The 18,762-nt window shown below is 35.3% G+C and overlaps 1 protein-coding gene across 1 annotated transcript in view; it reads left to right on the top strand.

Moving 5' to 3' along the window:
• CFAP47 (cilia and flagella associated protein 47) overlaps positions 1–18,762 on the top strand; it is a 452,401-nt gene that overhangs the window by 122,674 nt on the left and 310,965 nt on the right. Inside the window, 3 exon segments of the mRNA XM_021080094.1 lie at positions 9,127–9,227; positions 14,922–15,047; positions 16,187–16,415. Coding sequence (XP_020935753.1) covers positions 9,127–9,227; positions 14,922–15,047; positions 16,187–16,415 — 456 coding nt within the window.

The following is an 18,762-nucleotide window of genomic DNA, read 5'->3' on the forward strand; positions in this document are numbered from 1 at the left end:
AAATATCCCATATCCTACTTATCTCTCAGATATAGCCCTTGTAGTCATGGGAAAACTCCAAACCTTATCTATCAATATATTGAAATGGCCATGGAAATTTATTATATATTATACTTCCTTTGATGCCTCTTTCCTTCCATGCTTATTCTTTATTCTCTTGACAACTGCTTACCTCAGGGTTATTATATTTTAAGGGTTTTATTTTCTGATTTTCAAATCCAGCAGCAGATGTTTGTCCTGTGATCTTAATAACATATTCCCTGTGATGGTGAGAGTCAGTCTCCAACTGCATTTTGTAGCTGGCACATGGATGTTTGTAGATATTGGAATTTGATCTTTTCCGGAGTCATGCTGGACATAATGTTTTCCTATTACTTTTGGATAAGCATCAGTGGCAGGAAATTCAATTCATTTCTTCCATGCTGAAAGCATGGGAGTTCAGGATTCTGCTTTAGGGTTTGACACAACACCTGTTTTTCGTGCACTCTAAAAGATCTTTATCTGTTTTGCCTGAACTAATGGGATACTGGTGTGGTCTATTTTAGACTATATTCAAGCTGAAGAGCGATGGTTTCATACTTTTTGAGTATTGCACATTTAAACCATTTACTGGACCTTCTACGTGACAGTACTTATTTTTACTTCAGTTTTGGAGAAAACGTATTACCAAAAGTTACTCTAAATTGAGTAATGTTTTTATTATTATTATTATTATTATTATTATTATAGTTGATTTACAATGTTGTACCATAAACTTAGTAATTTTTTAGAGTAAAATTTTTCTTTATTAACTATTAGAGCACATACTGACACCTGTAAATTTATTTTTAAAAACAGGTGTGAGAGCCTGCTGCCTATAAATCAGGAACCATTTTCATAGATTATGGAAACCTGTGTGTAGTTTTACTGTTCCAAGTCTCTTAAGGATATTGAGGAGATACTTGGATGAATTGTATTTACTCCTTTTGGAAAGGAATAAAACTGCAATTCAAATGAAAATTTTCTATTTTCCTGTCATTGGACTTAAACCCTATGGGAATATTCTGAAAAGAGTTCATCTAACTTTGGAATATTAAATGAGAGAAGAGGGTTTTATGTTGTACTTAGTACATTGTAGTTCTTGGTTAGTTCACTTTTTCCCTTCCCTCTTAAACAGGGACTACTGGACTACTTCTCTATTTCCAGGAGTCTTCAGCTGATCCCCCTCTCTGCAACCAAATTCCCTATGAAAGCAATGCTGTACCATCTCCCTCCCAAGGCCCTGTGGTCCTTTCATCATATCTTAGTTGATTGGTAATAAATATCCCTTTGCCTAGGTGTTAATATTTCACCTCCACGCTTCTAATTTAAAATCAACAAATGTTCTTCTAGATTACATTCTTCTAACCAATGAGAACACATATTTTATTGTTGGAAAATGATTTTTCACAAGGAATTTTATTAGGGGAAGTTCCATCAAGACACAGAGATGGCCTCCAATTCTGACAAATGCTCATCCTAGTCTGTTACTCTTTGTTTTTAAAAACCCCTTCCTTAGAATAGATTAATTCCAGATGTTTCAAATCATAAATATCTCCTCTGTTAGGTTCATTAAATATATATATATATATATGTATATATATATATATATCTCTCTCAAATCTTCTAAGAGGTAAAATGAAAACCTAAAAAATTACCTTCTTTGTGTTTTAGCTAGATCATGGCTGTCTTCTAAAGTATTCTGGGAATGATTTAATGAAAATAAGCTAATTGTTTTGTATAAGTTCATGTCATTATAGAGGGAGACAGAGTCTGGTTCTATTAGGTTGCAAATGTTGACCTATTTGCTGTATCTAATAGTTAGAGCTTTAGCTCTAAGTTTTTTGGAATTAACCATTAAGTGTATAAGGAAGCCAGTGGCAAAGCAGCTAATGATTCACCCAACTTAAAAATAAGTTTTTAACTCAGCATTATTAAGAATTATTGCATTAATGGCACTATAGAGCAATCCACTTTATTTAGCAGTTTTTACTTTTGCGGAGTTACATTACTGAGTTAAAGTGATCTGTATTTCTTTCTGATTCAAGTTTTTTTCCTGTGTATTTTTGCAATGTGGTAAATTTATATACCTTTGTGAAAACATAAATAAACATAGTTTATATGTTAATAGTGTCTATATCTATGCATAACACAAATATCTATGCATAACACAACTATGTCCATATTTAAATATATATGTTCAATTTTTCTGAACAGACATATTTCAGTGGTGGTAAATTTTGCTTTTTGCCACAACTCTTCCCTGGAAACCCCATTTTAAACTCTATTAACAACTATAGTTATTTTCCCATAAGAACCCTGAATTATAAATGAAACGTATTAATATACATGAATCAAAGTTAATGATTTTAAATTGTGAACATAGGCCCTAAAGAGAGACTTTGAGATTTCATGAGTTGTTTACCTCAGTTATGGGATTATTTCCAGATTATTGGGCAGACTAAAAATGAGATGACTTGTAAAAAGAATCAATATATGTTTAGAATATTGTGAAATGGACATGTATTTCTAGACTTGATGAATATTTATGGATTTTTCATGTGCCTAAAGAATTCTCTGCCTTTATCTGCTGCGATGCAAATCAGTGGAATACATTCATATATGAAACATGCTTCTGTGCATTTATGCACATTTAGATCAAACCTAAAATATCTTTTAGGTCGCTCGATTGGTTAATAGCTCATATTTGCTCAAATTATTAATGTTCATATTGTTAATGTTCATATTGTTAATGTTCATATTATTAATGTTCATATTATTAATGTTCACTATTGTTCTAATAGTGTTCTAATAGTGTCTTGATGGGCTGCAGATAATATATATTGTGGGTTATTGCAGTGCCTAGAAGAACAGTGTAACTACTCGTTTTCCCTCCATTTAAGAAAGGATATTGAAAAATAATTAAGCGAGAATCATATTATCATCAGGAATCTTTTTAGTCTGTCTTGAGCTATTAAAAATGAATCAATCAAAACTCTGTTAACTTTATACCTGATTTACAAAGTGACGTACAATGTCCTCACTTGTGATAGGTTCTTCCGCCTAGCAACATCATGGATAACCTAGACTGTTGTAAGTATACACTGCAGCACAAGATTAAGTCCAGATGACCTAACATAAAAGTGCTAGCTATAGTAAACTTTAGATATTTAAACATACATGTCAGCCTTTGTGTGCGTGTAAGTAAAGTTACATGTGAATTTCTTTTTTTTCTTTTCTTTTCTTTTTTTTTTCTTTTTTTTTTTTTTTTTTTGCTCTTTAGGGCCACACCCGTGGCACGTAGAGGTTCCCAGGCTAGGGGTCTCATTGGAGCTACAGTTGCCGACGTACCACAGCCGTAGCAACACCAGATCTGAGCCATGTCTGCGACCTACACCACAGCTCACAGCAACACCAGATCCCTAACCCAGTGAGCGAGGCCAGGGATCAAACCTGCAAGCTCATAATTCCTAGTCTGATTCATTTGCCCTGCGCCATGACGGGAACTCCACATACGAATTCCTTTTGCTAGCCATTATTGAATTGAGAAATACTGTGAATAGGTATGGCTAAGCTGCTATGGAAAGGTTGTTCTAAAGATGTTTCTTTTGTGTAATAAATTCTCCAAAAGCAAATATAGTCACCCAAATTCAATCCGTTATTTGAAAGTGTTTATTTAAATGCTGTAAGAATAGCAATAAGCACTATTTTTCATGGTGATGTTGGTGATAGTGGGTTTTAAAATGACAAGAATTTTCAAAGGGTTGACCCAGATACTTTCTTCTATTTCTCGCTTTATTCAGTCCTATAAATAGAAATCTTGATCATTAATCCAAAACCATGTTAGCTGTAAACTCTCCTTTTAACCTTTTGTAGCCATAGCCAGTTTTTCTAATATGTAATTTTATAGTTTTTTAGCTGACTCGTACAGAAAGATTTTGATAGACAGCTTTATTACGACTAAAGATACATGCTTCCAAAATCACCCTGCAACCCTGCCCCTTCTTGCTCTGCTCATCTCTTGGTGAATTAAAACCGTGTTCAGTAGAGCTGCTGTTAGAATGTAAGATCTGCCTATAAATAGTATAGATGGGAATAGATCCTCAGTTAAGATGAGAAAGATATAAATAATATCATAATATTTCTCATAGTGTTTGACATTTTGTTGACAGACCATCACGGTACTTCATATGCTATTGGAAAGTGATAAAATACTATAATTACCAGGACATTTATCACAGAGATTTAACATGGAGCTTCAGTGTTTCATTTCTGAAGTGATTTGGGCTGACAAGCGTAAGAGTCTCTTATCTGCACTATTGATGGGCCAGTATTAGAGATGTGTAATTAGAGTATTAATTAGTCACCAGCCAACGACCAGAGAAATGAATGATGAGACTTTCCACACCTTATTTAATGGATTAATGTGGTCACTATGCCATTCAGTATCAAAATTGTGATTTGTAAAAATATAATTTGCATTTTATTGGTTATTCTCTGCTGTAGACATAAAAATTCTTATTTGACTTACTTTTCTTTTTCTTTGGCTGCCCTATGGCATATGGAATTCCCAAGGCCAGCGACCGGGTCTGTACTTTTCTTTTTTAATTTAGATTTGTTGTTGTTACCTTCTCTAGCTTGTAGTGACTTCCTTCCTAGAATCCAGTAGTGTGGAGAATAATGAAATAGGACTAAGGCAATAATGCCAGATTGTGCATAGAGAAAGGTATATAGTGTGGGGGATTGTGTGTGTGTGTGTACATGTGCATGTACTTGGTATGTATACATTAGATTGCAGGAGACAGACCAGGCCAATTTTAAGAATTTACCAGTATCATAGATTAAAAATTAGGAATAGTGACAGTTTCATTTCGGTCAGCATAATATTTAAAGATACTTTTATGATACATACAGATTTGGTAAAACTCAAATGATTCCAGTGACACCATAGGAATAGCTCGTTACCCTTCTAGCATCCAGAGGCATCCTTTTTGTAGTAACAGAAAATCAAGATGAGTCCAAAACTACATCATGAGAATATTGAAATAAAAGTGAATGAGAATTTCTTTATGATCCTGAAACTTGAGTCAGTTTTAATTCATTCCAGAAAGATAAATCAGTGAAAACTCTGGAACTTTATGACTCTACTGTCATATATTTATTTTCTTATTTTCTCCTAATTGATTCTTAAAAGCACTTGCACCAAACAACATGAAGTTGTATAGTAGGCTAATAGCATATAGAGATATTTTGTAAATAACATTACAAAGCAGGGTGATAGTAATGAAGCTATATTGGAGTAAGGAAATGACACTATACTGTAAATTGAATCCACAGGCAGAAAAGATGAGAACCAGAAATGGTAATGAAATCTAATATTAAAAACTATATAGATTTTTCCTTTCTTCTCCTAACATCCTTTAGAAGACATTAGATTATATAAAACAACAATTACAATACTAGATTGTTGGGTTTGTAACACATAAAGATGTACTTTGATGTGACAATAAAGAAAAGGAATGGAGCTATATTGGAGCAACATTTCATAACATAGTGGAATTGAGTTAGAATAAATCTGGAGTAGATGCTAAATTGAGTTGCATGTTAGAATCCTGAGAGCAGCCAATAAGAAAATAACTTAAAAATGCAGTTAAAAATCATTGAAGAATTAACATGGTAAGCTAGAAAGAATCCACTTAACATAGAATAAGGCAGTAAAGAAGAGGCGCAAAAGAAAAAAATATGAAGCATACAAAAACCAAATAAAATAGCATATATAAATCCAAAAATATCTGTAATAACCCTATCTATGGGATTAATCCACTCAAAAGGCAGAAATTGTTAGGTATAGAGAATCCATAAATAATACCATTATTCTCTGATAAGATACTGTAAAATGCCTTATTTTCCCAGAAATGTTTTTAAATGTAGTGTGTTAGTATTACCAACTGCAAGTCCCTTTTCTTTTTTAATGAATTATTAATAGTAATGAAATCAGTGTATAAAATGTCCATATTCCCATACTATATAACTTGTATGATTTCTGTGTCATGAGTTCCATAGAAGAATGTGGTCAAGTGAGTTTTGTATATGTTAGTTATTCTTTACTCTGTGGATCTTCTGAAATCACCTCTTATCACATCTGACAAACTAGTTTTATAAGAGAAAAAATTAGTATATTTATTCCCATTTCATTCGCATAATAAAGTTTTATTTCACCTTTATTTTCCTTAGTTCTGTACCATTTTATAAATATTTCAAGTGATAGTGCTTCTTTTGTTTGTTCATCTGGTAGTTGTCTTGGGTAGGGATGTCCACCAGTTAACTTTTAGGTGAGGACTTAGGGACATGTGATGGATTAAGGAAGTGCTCTCAGGAAAAAGCAGGAGGTAAGGGAAGCAGAACTGGGACTCAGCCATCCCAAATAAATGTGAAATTTAAGTCTCCAACTCAGCTTGCTCCCCAAGGGTTCTCTGGAGATGAAGTTACCATTGCACAGTTTTTGTCTTATTTGAAGCAAAGTTGCTGAGGTATCAAACTCCCACACCATACAGGTGTGGGCTGCAGGTTTGCTCTGGGTACCATAAACTCCCAAGGCAGCTGACGCTTTCAGCAGCTCCAGTAGCCCAGCAGTAATTCTCTGAAGAAGGTAACAGTTACCTCACCATGCTCACCCAGAGGATGCTAGCCCAGCACAAAGAATTATATCCTGGGGGATAAAGACTGAAGGGCAGAGAACCTACAGCATTTACTAGAATCACCTTTTTTTCTTTCCTCCTATAGTCACTGTTAAAGCGAAATTAATGTTTTTCGTTGTAAGCTAGCAATAACAATGTTGTCGGTAGATAAACTATGTTATTTAATCTGAAAAATATTGCTAAACATAGTTGGTCAGTTAATAGACTTTTGGTTGCTTTGTTTCACATAAATATATAATATGTGGACATGATCATTCATCCTATCAAGGAATTTAAAAGTTCATTTTAAGAGGGAAATCATGTGGAAAAAACAATTACATGTAAAAATACAACTTAATCCTGAACAGGGCAATCTAATGCATTTGCTTAGGATGATGGAGTTGAATGACTAGAATTTGTTGAACAAGACAGTGTTGAATCTGTATATTTTGTGTAATATTTTAACACACATTAATTGATAAAAACAATGCATTCCTTATTAGAAAATATCTTAGGAGTTCCCGTTGTGGTGCAGCAGAAACGAATATGACTAGTAACCATGAGATTGCGGGTTCTTGGCCTTGCTCAGTGGGTTAAGGATCCGGTGTTTCCGGGAGCTGTGGTGTAGGTCGCAGATGCAGCTCGGATCCAGCGTTGCTTTGGCTGTGGCATATACTGGCAGCTATAGCTCCAATTCGACCCCTAGCCTGGGAACTTCCATATGCTCTAGGTGAGGCCCTAAAAAAAAAAGAAAGAAAATATCATAGGTAGAACCGAGGTGAAAATCAATTCATTTACATATAACATGTTTATTTTAATGTCCCTTGACAACTCATTATATTTCAGCTGCAGATTTTGTCTGATCTTATCCTGTTCTATATTTCACTTGCATCAACATGAATTATAACATTGGATTTTTTCGTTTTATCTTTGCCTGCCACCATAAGCTAAATAGAGGAGCTAATGTGATAGCAGATTCAATAGTAAAATTGTCTCGATAAGCTATAATGCGGAGCTGAAGCCAGTAAGGCAGTATCACAGTGGTATAGATATAAAATACAGCATTTCTATTAAAAAATCAGTTGCACAAGGACAGAGTTTGTCATATAAGTTAGGCCCAATATAATCTAAGAGTGTGCAGGTTGTGGAAGGTAAACTACTCTCTATTAGTTGAATAACTTTTGCAGTATTGCTTTCAGTTCTCAGATACATGTAAAGAAGGACAAAAACAGAACAAATGGTCATCTAAAGAAGTCAGATAGAATGTGACATATTTGGAGTCCTTGCAGTTGAAAGTACCCTTGAATGTTCTAAATGTTTGCAATCTGGAAAAGAGAGTTTAGAGAAAATATAGTGACTTTATGTATTTATTTAGCCTTTTTTTTTTTTTTTACTTTTTAGGACCGTGCCAGCAGCATATGTGTGGAAGTTCCCAGGCTAGGGGTCGAATCGGAGCTGTAGCTGCCGGCCTATGCCACAGCCACAGCAACAAGGGATCTGAGCTGCATCTGCGACCCACACCACAGCACATGGTAACACTGGATCCTTAACCCACTGAGTGAAGCCAGGGGTTGAACCTGCATCCTCATGGATCCTAGTCAGGTTTGTTGCCACTGAGCCATGACGGGAACTGAGTGTATTTAAATATGTGAAAGAATGAAATGGAGATTGTAAACTATAGATTTTGTTCTGTGTTGCTCTGAAACAGAATGTCTGAAGTTAAGGTTCTCCAGGTATGAAATGGGTTGTCTCTGAGTCATGAGTATTATCCTGGTAGTATCTCCCTAGTAGCAACATCTGAGATACCATTTGTCACAAATTCTGTAGAAGATAAGTTAACTCAAGAGACTCCTTCAGCTCTAAAATTCCTTGAATCTGATTGTGAGCCTGCATAATTACAAGCTGCATTCTAGAGCACACTTGACAGTGAAATTTACCCTCTCTGTTAAAAGCTTTAAAAGTAAATATTATTCAACCATAAAAATAGATACAGTAAGGAGTTCTCATTGTGGCTCATTGGTAACGAACCCGACTAGTATCTGTGAGGACACAGGTTCAATCCCTTTCCCTGCTCAGTGGGTTAAGGATCTGGTGTTGCCATAAGCTGTGGTGTAGGTTACAGACACAGCTTGGATCCAGTGTTGCTGTGGCTGTGATGTAGGCTGACAGCTATGGCTCTGATTCGATGCCTAGCCTGAAAACTTCCATATGCTCCAGGTGCAGCCCTGAAAAAAGTAAAATAAATAAATAAATAAATAAATTAGATACCGTAGATGATTAAGAAAAACAGAGTAGATGGAAAGAAAAATGATAAATAATTCATGTCTTGATCATTAAAGGCATCCAGGATGCATCCAGGATTCTTAAAAATCTTTTATTTTATTTCCCACATCTGAACATTCTTATTGAAATGCAATGTTTTCATTTACAGGTTTTCACTTCCAGTTACTGCAACAGCAGAAAACTGCATTCTCACTATTTATTCGTATATGGCAATTCATCATGGTGAGCAAAACATTATTTTAAAGAATGGTAAGTTACACATGATTATTAATCAATATGTTCTTTTCATCCAAGGCCAACATCTAGAAATAGAGTAATTTTAAGATTATCAGATGTTCATTAAACTCCTACCATTATGAGGACCTTTGTTTAGCCCTGAGAGTGGAATATGGCAATGTCTCTTAATTGCAAAAGCTGACAGTCCAGTGAAAGATACATAAATAAATTAACACAAAGAAGATTGACTTAAGAGTTATCTATATGAGCCATTTGATGTCTTGGGAATGTGGAGGTGGTGCAGAGGTTAATGCTGATGGTGGAGGTTTTAATGACTTTTTAGGAGAGATGACATTTGTGTAGAATTTGACAAATGATAGTCTTGAACAGAAGGATTTAGGCCAAAGGGCAGTATCGCTAAGGCGTGGGTGTGTTATGGGAGACATAAAGCAGACAGTTTAGGTATCAGGCCACACTGCTGCACCCTTTATTCCATAGTAGTGGGGACCTGCTGTGGATTTTGAGGGTTTTGATCAGTGATTTAGAAAGAGGCAATAGTTGAGATGTGAGGTAAATTCAAGTGGGAAAAAGAGTGATCAGTAGACAAGCTACGAGTTGCTGTAGGGGAAATGGTGAGAGAAGCTAAGAAGAATAGAAGAGAAGCTGCAGAACAGGAAGAGATTTGAAATATAAAACACAGGAGGATGCTTAATGGAGTAAATTTCAGAGAAAGAGAACAACAGAGGTGGGGTTGGGGGGAATTCTCCCTGTAGATGGGCAAGACTTTAAAAGTTTTAGTGCTGAATTGGGGATGTTTTCTGTGTTGTGCTTTTTTGGTCATACCCATTGCACAACATCGACCCAGGCCTTTGCAATGACACCACCAGATCCTTAATCTGCTGTGCCACAAGAGAACACCTCTTTTCTGTATTTTAAAGTTTCCTCTTCTTCTCCACTTGCTTCTTAAAGTGTTTACCACTCTTGTGAAACCTGTTCAACCCTATTGTGCTTCAGTCTCAGGGGATGGCTGCTTCTCTAACTTTTCAGAATGAATGGAGACTATCATTCAATGGAAAAACACACTGCTTTTCCAAATACCAAGCATGCCTTTCAACCCATCATCTCCTGTCACAGAGCCAAGGAGACACAACTCTCTGCTCCTGCCTTGGGCCCTTCCTTTATCTGAATCTCATCCAGTGACCTTGCTTAATCAACTGACCTTGCTTACTACTTACCCTTCAACTTCTGCCTCCCTCTCTTAGCTACTTTGGGTGAGTGTACAGGATGACAGTAGGGAGGAAAGAGGAGACTGTATCCCCTCATTGGACAGTCTCATTCCCAAAGCAGAGAAAGGGTGACTTTGGGCCATGCTTGCCTAATTTACCAATCAGATAAACCACTCCATTTCCCAGAGAGAGGACGAAGAGTAGCAAAGGAAGCTAGGTTGTTAGATCTACTGAACTGCTGTCACTGTACTACTGAACAGCAGTTTACACTGTTGACTCCCCTGCCTCACCCTCTCTCCCCCTTGTCAAACTCTCTCTGGGCTTCCACATATCCTACTTCCCTGGGTCTCATCTCACCTCTCTGATGGTTCCTTCTCAGCCCATATTTATTGCAAGTTTTATGCACATTCTCAAAATTCAAAAGATTTTTCTCATGAATCCTAATGTTATATTTTTATATTCTTCTAGTATATTGGGGTTGGGAGGAGAGTTCAGATAACACAAGAGAATAGAAAGAGCAGAGGTTGAAAAGTCACAGAACCTGGATGGAAATTCTACTTTGTGTTCTAACCTCACCATTTTGCCATAAGCTTTTATCTTTAATTCTTGAATCCTCAAATATTTATTATTAAAAATGGCATGGTGGGAGAGTAACATAATACTAACAATATCTGTTTATGAAAAAGGCTTTTGCGTGGTCTTATAAACTATAAATACCTGAAAAGGATTATTATTATTTCATTATTATTACTATTATAACTTATTTCTTTACCACTCTTATAGTTTTCACAATATCTCCCAATAATGAGGGGCCCATGTACATAATACTGCTGTCTCTTTAGAAGGAAAACAAAGAATAAAGTCTTTGTCTTTGAATGATGATTAAGACCCAGAATAGCCAAGGATTTCTGAAAAAGAAAAATGGAGCTGGAGAAATTAGGCCCCCGGACTTCAGACTGTACTACAAAGCAACAGTCATCAAAACCACATGGTACTGGCACAAAGACAGAAATATAGATCAGTGGAACAAGATAGAAAGCCCAGAATTAAACCCACACACCTACAGCCAACTCATCTATGACAAAGGAGGCAAGAATATACAATGGAGAAAAGACAGCCTGTTCAATAAGTGGTGCTGGGAAAACCGGACAGCCACATGGAAAAGAAGGAAATTAGAACACTCCCTAACACCACACACAAAAATACACTCAAAATGGATGAAAGACCTAGATATAAGACCAGACACTATAAAACTCTTAGAGGAATACATAGGCCAAACACTCTCTGGCATAAATGACAGCAACATTTTCTCAGATCCACCTCTTAGAGTATTGACAGTAAAAACAAAAATAAGCAAATGAGACTTAGTTAAACTTCAAAGTTTCTGCACAGCAAAGGAAACCCTAAACAAAACGAAAAGACAACCCACAGAATGGAGAAAATCTTTGCAAATGAATCAACTGACAAGGGATTCATCTCCAAAATTTATAAACACGTCCTACGGCTCAATACCAAAGAAACAAACAACCCCATCAAAAAATGGGCAGAAGATCTAAACAGACAACTCTCCCAAGAAGACATATGGATGGCCAAAAAATACATGAAAAGATGTTCAACATCACTCATTATTAGAGAAATGCAAATCAAACCTCTATGAGGTACCACCTTACACCAGCCAGAATGTCCATCATCAAAAAGTGTACAAACAATAAGAGCTGGAGAGGGTGTGGAGAAAAAGGAACCCTATTACACTGTTGGTGGGATTGTAAATGGGTGCAAGCACTGTGAAAAACAGGATGGAGAGTCCTCAGAAAACTAAAAACAAAACTACCATTTGATTCAGCAGTCCCACTTTGGGCATCTATCCAAAGAAAACCATGACTCGAAAAGACACATGTACTCCAGTGTTCATTGCAGCACTGTTTTCAATAGCCAAGACATGGAAGCAACCTAAATGTCCATTGACAGAGGAGTGGATCAAGAAGAGATGGTACATAGACACAATGGAATATTACTCAGCCATTAAAAGGAATGAAATACTGGCATTTTTAGCAACATGGATGGACCTAGATATTATCATGCTAAGTGAAGTCAGTCATACAATGAGACACCAACATCACATGCTTTCAATGACATGTGGAATCTGAAAAAAAAGGACACAGTTAAATTCTTTGCAGAACAGACTTTGAAGAAACTTACGGTTTCCAAAGGAGACAGTTTGGGGAATGGAGGGATGTGCTGGGGTTGTGGGATGGAAATCCTATAAAATTGGATTGTGATGATCATTAAAAAATTTTTTAAAAAGACATCAATTTGGATAAATGTTACTATAGAAAGATATGATTGTTAGAGTTCCCGTTGTCGTTCAGCAGTTACCAACCTGACTCTTATCCATGAGGATGTAGGTTCTATCCCTGCCCCTGCTCAGTGGGTTAAGGATCTGGTGTTGCTATGAGCTGCAATATAGGTAGCAGAGGCAGCTTAGGTCTGGCATGGCTGTGGCTGTGGTGTAGGCTGCCTGCTGTGGCTCTGATTCAACCCCTAGCCTGGGAACTTCCATATGCTGTGGGTACACACCTAAAAAGACAAAAACAAAGGAACAAACAAAAAGACATGATTCTTAAATATTCTAAAATACCTTTACAAATATGTATAGCAATTATTTATAATATATATTTAGTGTTTCCCAGGCATATGGTACTCTGCTGAGTACCTTATATTTGTTATTTCATTTAGTCCTCCCAACAAATGTGGTTCAATATTCTTATTAATCTCACTTTACAGATTAAGAAATTGAGTCATGGAGAGGATGAGCACATTGTCCCAGGGGATCCTAATTTTAAGACCTCAGAGCCTATATATTTAGCTGCTGTGCTCTAGAATATGATATGGTCAATAAAGTTGAAATCTTAAAACATACGAAATATATCCAAAAGTAAAGAAGTGTAGGAGTTCCCGTCATAGCGCAGTGAAAACAAATCTGACCAGTAACCATGAGATTGTGGTTTCAATCCCTGGCCTCACTCAGTGGGTTAAGGATCCGGCATTGCCATGAGCTGTGGTGTAGGTCACAGATGTGGCTCCGATCTGGCATTGCTGTGGTGTGGCGTAGGCCAGCAGCTGTAGCTCTGATTAGACCCCTAGCCTGGGAACCTCCGTATGCCACCCATGAGGCCCTAAAAAGATCAAAAAAAAAAAAAAAAGGACAAAAAGAAAGATAAAGAAGTATGTTTTACTTGTTATACCTAATATGCTAAATAAAAGCTATTATAGGAATCAGTGAGTTTAGTTGAAGGATATAGGCATTGGTTTGTACCCCATTAGGGACTTTTTGTCTTTTGATAGTGAGTTGGAAAGATACTGCCTAATGCAGTATCATTCTGTCACAACAAATCCATGATCATTGAATTTTCTCTGAAGTCTGTAGTGGCTTAGCATTCTGGAAATATGCACCCCTACTGGGTAAAGGTTCACTGGCAAATTGTGAATGGCTTTGTACTGAAAGAGTTACTTGTGGAACTTAGTATGCACAGTGTATTTATATATGTTGCTCCTTGTAAAGTCATCTTCACAACAATCATATGAGCTCAGAACCTTCATTTCATTTTATGGATAAAAACACATGTTTAAGAGAACTTGTATAATACACCCATGGTTTAACAGGTCAGGAGTTGTGGTTCCAAGCTTTCAAATTGTATCTTTTTAACTGCGTAGGCTATGCATCCCCAATAGAATTACATTATGAAGATATGTATGTGTGTATGTGTGTGTTCATACACTTACATATGTAGATAGATAGATACATAGGTAGGTAGGTAGGTAGGTAGGTAGGTAGATAGATAGATAGATAGATAGATAGATAGATAGATAGATAGATAGATAGATAATCTGGCCTTAAGTTCCATCTCCTTCCTTTCCTTGGTCAACATTGCCTTTGGTTGGGTTTGGGTGCCACGGTGGCAAACTCTACTGTATGCCCAGCAGCTCTAACTAGAATAGAGATCAAAGGCTGTACAAAATGCTGTCAACTAATAACCAAACAGTAGTTTCATTTCAGAAAATGAACTAGGAAGGATTACTTATGTTAGTGATGTTTTTCTTTTATTCGGTTTTGAGCATTCCAAAAATTTGAGTGTAGAAACACTTAAAAGGTTTTATATATCCTTGTTCATGCTGAAGTTTAACATTCTTTATTCTCCAGTACTTTGATGTACCGTAATAATTGCCTTATTAATAAAGCATATTCAATCCAGAAAATGCTGTCACCCTTTATTTTTTTTTCTTATTTGACATCGTATTTCATGTATAATGGACACTTAGACTTTTTTTTGTACTGTATGTATATGTGTGTATATACATACAGTGCATATATATACATATATATACACACACATATTTACTATATATTTATATATATGAAATTATGAAATTCAGTTTCATGAATTGATAGTGAATTCACAGATGCTTGTTTGACCTATTTGATCCGATGTGTCATTTATAGAAAAGGATGCCCATTCCGCAAAGGCTGAAGGCAAGGTTTTGCTTAGCAAACAAGAAGCTAGGTTACCCTCTCCTGCTCCTAGTAAATTTGGTGCTGCTGAGCCTGCAAAGGGAAGATTATTTATTGGTATGTAGCAAATATATAGTGTATTGCTCAAACCCAATCTAAAACATGATCTGTTTAATATTATTTGAGTCAAAATTTAGACTTTTTCAAGTAATAAAAAGTCCATGAAGAAAAGTGAATTTGTCATGAGTTCTAAGTGGGTCACCTGCTTTTGGGACTGTTTCCAGTGATTTAAAGCAGAGATTGTGGTTTTGGTTCATGATATGCTTGGTGCCTTAGTACTTTTCCCCATAGGCCAAAAGATGTATCAAGCAGTTCCATTTTTTAAATAGTTTGGTAGAAAAACCTAAGAGTAGTACTGTATATGACATCCAAAAGATGTTGTAGTGATATTTAACTAAAATGTTGAATATCCGGCAGAGCCCCTGTGAACGTGCTGTGACCATCTCGTACAGATACCCTCTGTATACAGTTTGGGAACTGTTGAATGAGGGGTTTGTCTCCTAATTATGTAGCTGGATCCAGTGTTAACTTATCTTAGAAAGAGATGCACAGAGATAAGTTATGTGAATTTGATATTATTATTTACAATTAACTATTCAGATATTCCTTTCTCTGGATATTGATAATTTTGAAAATATTTATTGTTATTGGGCGGACCAAACCAAATTAAATATTGTGAGATTTTGAAATGAGTGAATGCTTGTGCCATTACACAGGCAGATATTTTTGAAAAAATATAAAATCATTTTATGTTCTTCAAAATGTCTTTGACTTGAACATATTTTGTTTTATTAAAGTGCTTTGTTTAGATAGAAAGTCATTTTGAATCTGAAGCCAATATTTTGTTTTTATAAGTTTTTCAGCTAAGATTTAATTCTGTCTAATAAGTAAATCTGAAGAATCACTGAAATATTTTACATACATAATAAAAAATGAAAGGTTCTGTTTGGGGGAATGTTTTCACAAACCATTATGGCAAGAAGGAAATTTAATGGCTTTCTTTATTGAAATTAATCTCTTTTTGAAGTATTTCTGCTTTCATCTAAGATAGGGTAAATTGACTTAGAGTTTCTCTGAGATCATAGAATAATTTGTAGAATGAGCTCTATTTGTCTACATACAGATAGCACTAGCTGACAGGCTAATATTACCCTATGGTCAACTAACTCTTCTTTATAAACAAATGTGAATTTTAGGAATGGAAATAATACCTGAAAGACTGAACTCAGGCAAAAATAAAGTGTCAAAGAAAGGCCTCAAATTTGTGGAAAAGGAGACAAAATGCAAGAAATTCTTTTTCCCTGAAGAAGGAACAAAGACAAATGACTTCTTTCAGAAGATTGTAAATGCAGCTCAGACCTGGTTCAGTCTCTTCGGCTGGCCTGAAGGACCCCATTCTCTTTCTATTCCAAAGACTGTAAGAAGGTGACAGCTATATGTTTCTTTAAATACCTTGCTTTGTATCGTATAAGAAAATATCTATTTACTGGCATTGTTTGAAGTGAAACACAATGTTAAATAATTTATTATAAACTGATAAATTGTAAGGAAGCATTAAGAAAAGCGAAAAGATCCAAATAGAAATTCTTTAGTGTATATATTTTATTTCTTCTAAACATTTGATGATTTTAGTAAGCACTGGAAGTCTCTGAACCTCAGTTTCATCATCTGTGAAATGAGAGTGGACAAACTATGGGTAAGATGCCTTTTAAACTTGAAATATTTGGAAACTCCACATTTCTATATAAATGTAGTTGAGTCCTGTATCTAGAGTATCGTCAGGTAGACAGATGCTAAGTGGTGTTAATGAAGAGGGAAGACATAATTTCTTTTCCACTTTCTCCCATAACCTAACTCTTTCATGTGTTTTCTTGTTACTCAGCAGGTCTTAAAATAGTTAATTACATCGCTCCTATCAAATCACTTAATTCTGTGAATTTTAACAGGAATTTAGGCACCTCCCTTATTATAACATGACTGGTGTAGTGGCTCTCAGAGCTTTCCTACCTCCTTTCTCATCACTGAGGTAAACTGCTGGCACCATAGGGATGAGTAGTAATCTCTGTAACTAGAAGACTCTTTTAGAATTTTTGCATCTATGCTCAGGAGCAAGCTAGGTTACACTAAATCTGTGGTTTACCCATGTTACCTTTCAGTTTTTTTAAATAAATAGGACAATATCAGCTTCATAGAATGAAATTATCTAATATTTCATCCTTGCCTTTGCTAAGGGGAAATTAATGCAGCAGTTATATTGAATATTTATAGAATCAATCATAAATTGTCTGACTCCAGGGCATTTTTTTTAATTAAAGTATAGTTGATTTACAGTGTGTCAATTCCTGCTGGATAGCACAGTGACCCATTCATACATCCCCTTTCTTACATTATGTTCCATCATGGTCTATTCCAAGATTGGATATAGTTCCCTGTGCTCTACGGTAGGACCTTGTTGTTTATTCTTTTTAAATGTGATAGTTTGCATCTACTAACCCCAAACTCCCCGTCCATCCCATTACCTGCCCCTCTTTCGGTAACCGCAAGTCTGTTCTCCATGTCTGTATGACTCAGGAATTATTTAGAGAAGTTATTCTCTTATAACTTTTCATTTTTCTACTTAGATTTTTTTTTTTTTTTTGCTGAAGAGTATACCTATTTTTTTGTTAATTTTAATGATTTATTTTCATTTTGGGGGAAATCATTGGTTTTAAAATTCATTATTTAACAGTTATAACTAGTGGTATTATGGTTTATATGTTTAAAATCTCTGTCATTTATAATTTTATTTTTTTCTTGATTTAAATATTTTGCTTTTATGTCTCATATAGTAAGTTCTTAGATTAATTTATTCATTTCTTTGATTTCTAAATCATTAGATGTGATTTTTTATTATTTATTTTTTGTTTAAACTTGAATGGTATGCTTAATTATTTTCAGGTCTGTAAATTTAACTCTTTGTTCCACATTGCATGCATCCTAGAATTTTTGCTATTAAGCATTCTCATTTTTGTTGTTTTTTTATAGAGCTTGTGATTTTAATTTCCTAAATTTTTGGCTATAATAATTGCTAATTTGTTGTAAAATGTATTATTGCATTTATGTGTCATTATTTTTTTGCCTGTTCTCACTAATTGTTGGGCATTTACTTATTTCGTCCTGTATTTTCTTAAAAATGATGCCAGGATTGAACTTATATTTTTATAAGTGGTAGCAGACATTTCTAGATGTTACATAGGAAGGTTCTCAGAGGTAGGACCATAGGATCAAATAATATAAGGTTTTAAAAATTCTTATGTCTTTGGATGATTTTCTAGTAAATGTTCTATTTTATATCCCTACTCATGAGTCACATTGTTGGTCTGGTTGTTTCCTGATGGAACTGAAACCTTTGCTACTTTGATAAATGAGAAACAGATCATGCATACCGCCTGGGGAAAGGCAGTCCCAGAGAAGTATGAGGGCCTCTCTAGCTCTGGGAAGGAAGCCACCTACAACCAAAGAACTTTGAATAAAGAAACAGCTTTGTCTAAGTAACTGTTATTCAGTGTTAATTCTTTATGTGTAATCTTTGAATGTGGCCTCTCAGGTTAAGAAGATACTTTTTCAAGATCATGTAATGTTGCCAATATTTGAGCCCCCTCCTCAGTGTCTTCTATGTTACCCCATCATCTAGAATCATTCACTGTTTCTGATGAAAAGTCTCATGTCATATTTTGTGAGTAACATGTTCATTCTCTCAAAATTACTTTATGATGCCTATATTTTTTGCTAA

The sequence above is a fragment of the Sus scrofa genome, chromosome X (assembly GCF_000003025.6).
Source record: "Sus scrofa isolate TJ Tabasco breed Duroc chromosome X, Sscrofa11.1, whole genome shotgun sequence".
Taxonomy (NCBI): domain Eukaryota; kingdom Metazoa; phylum Chordata; class Mammalia; order Artiodactyla; family Suidae; genus Sus; species Sus scrofa.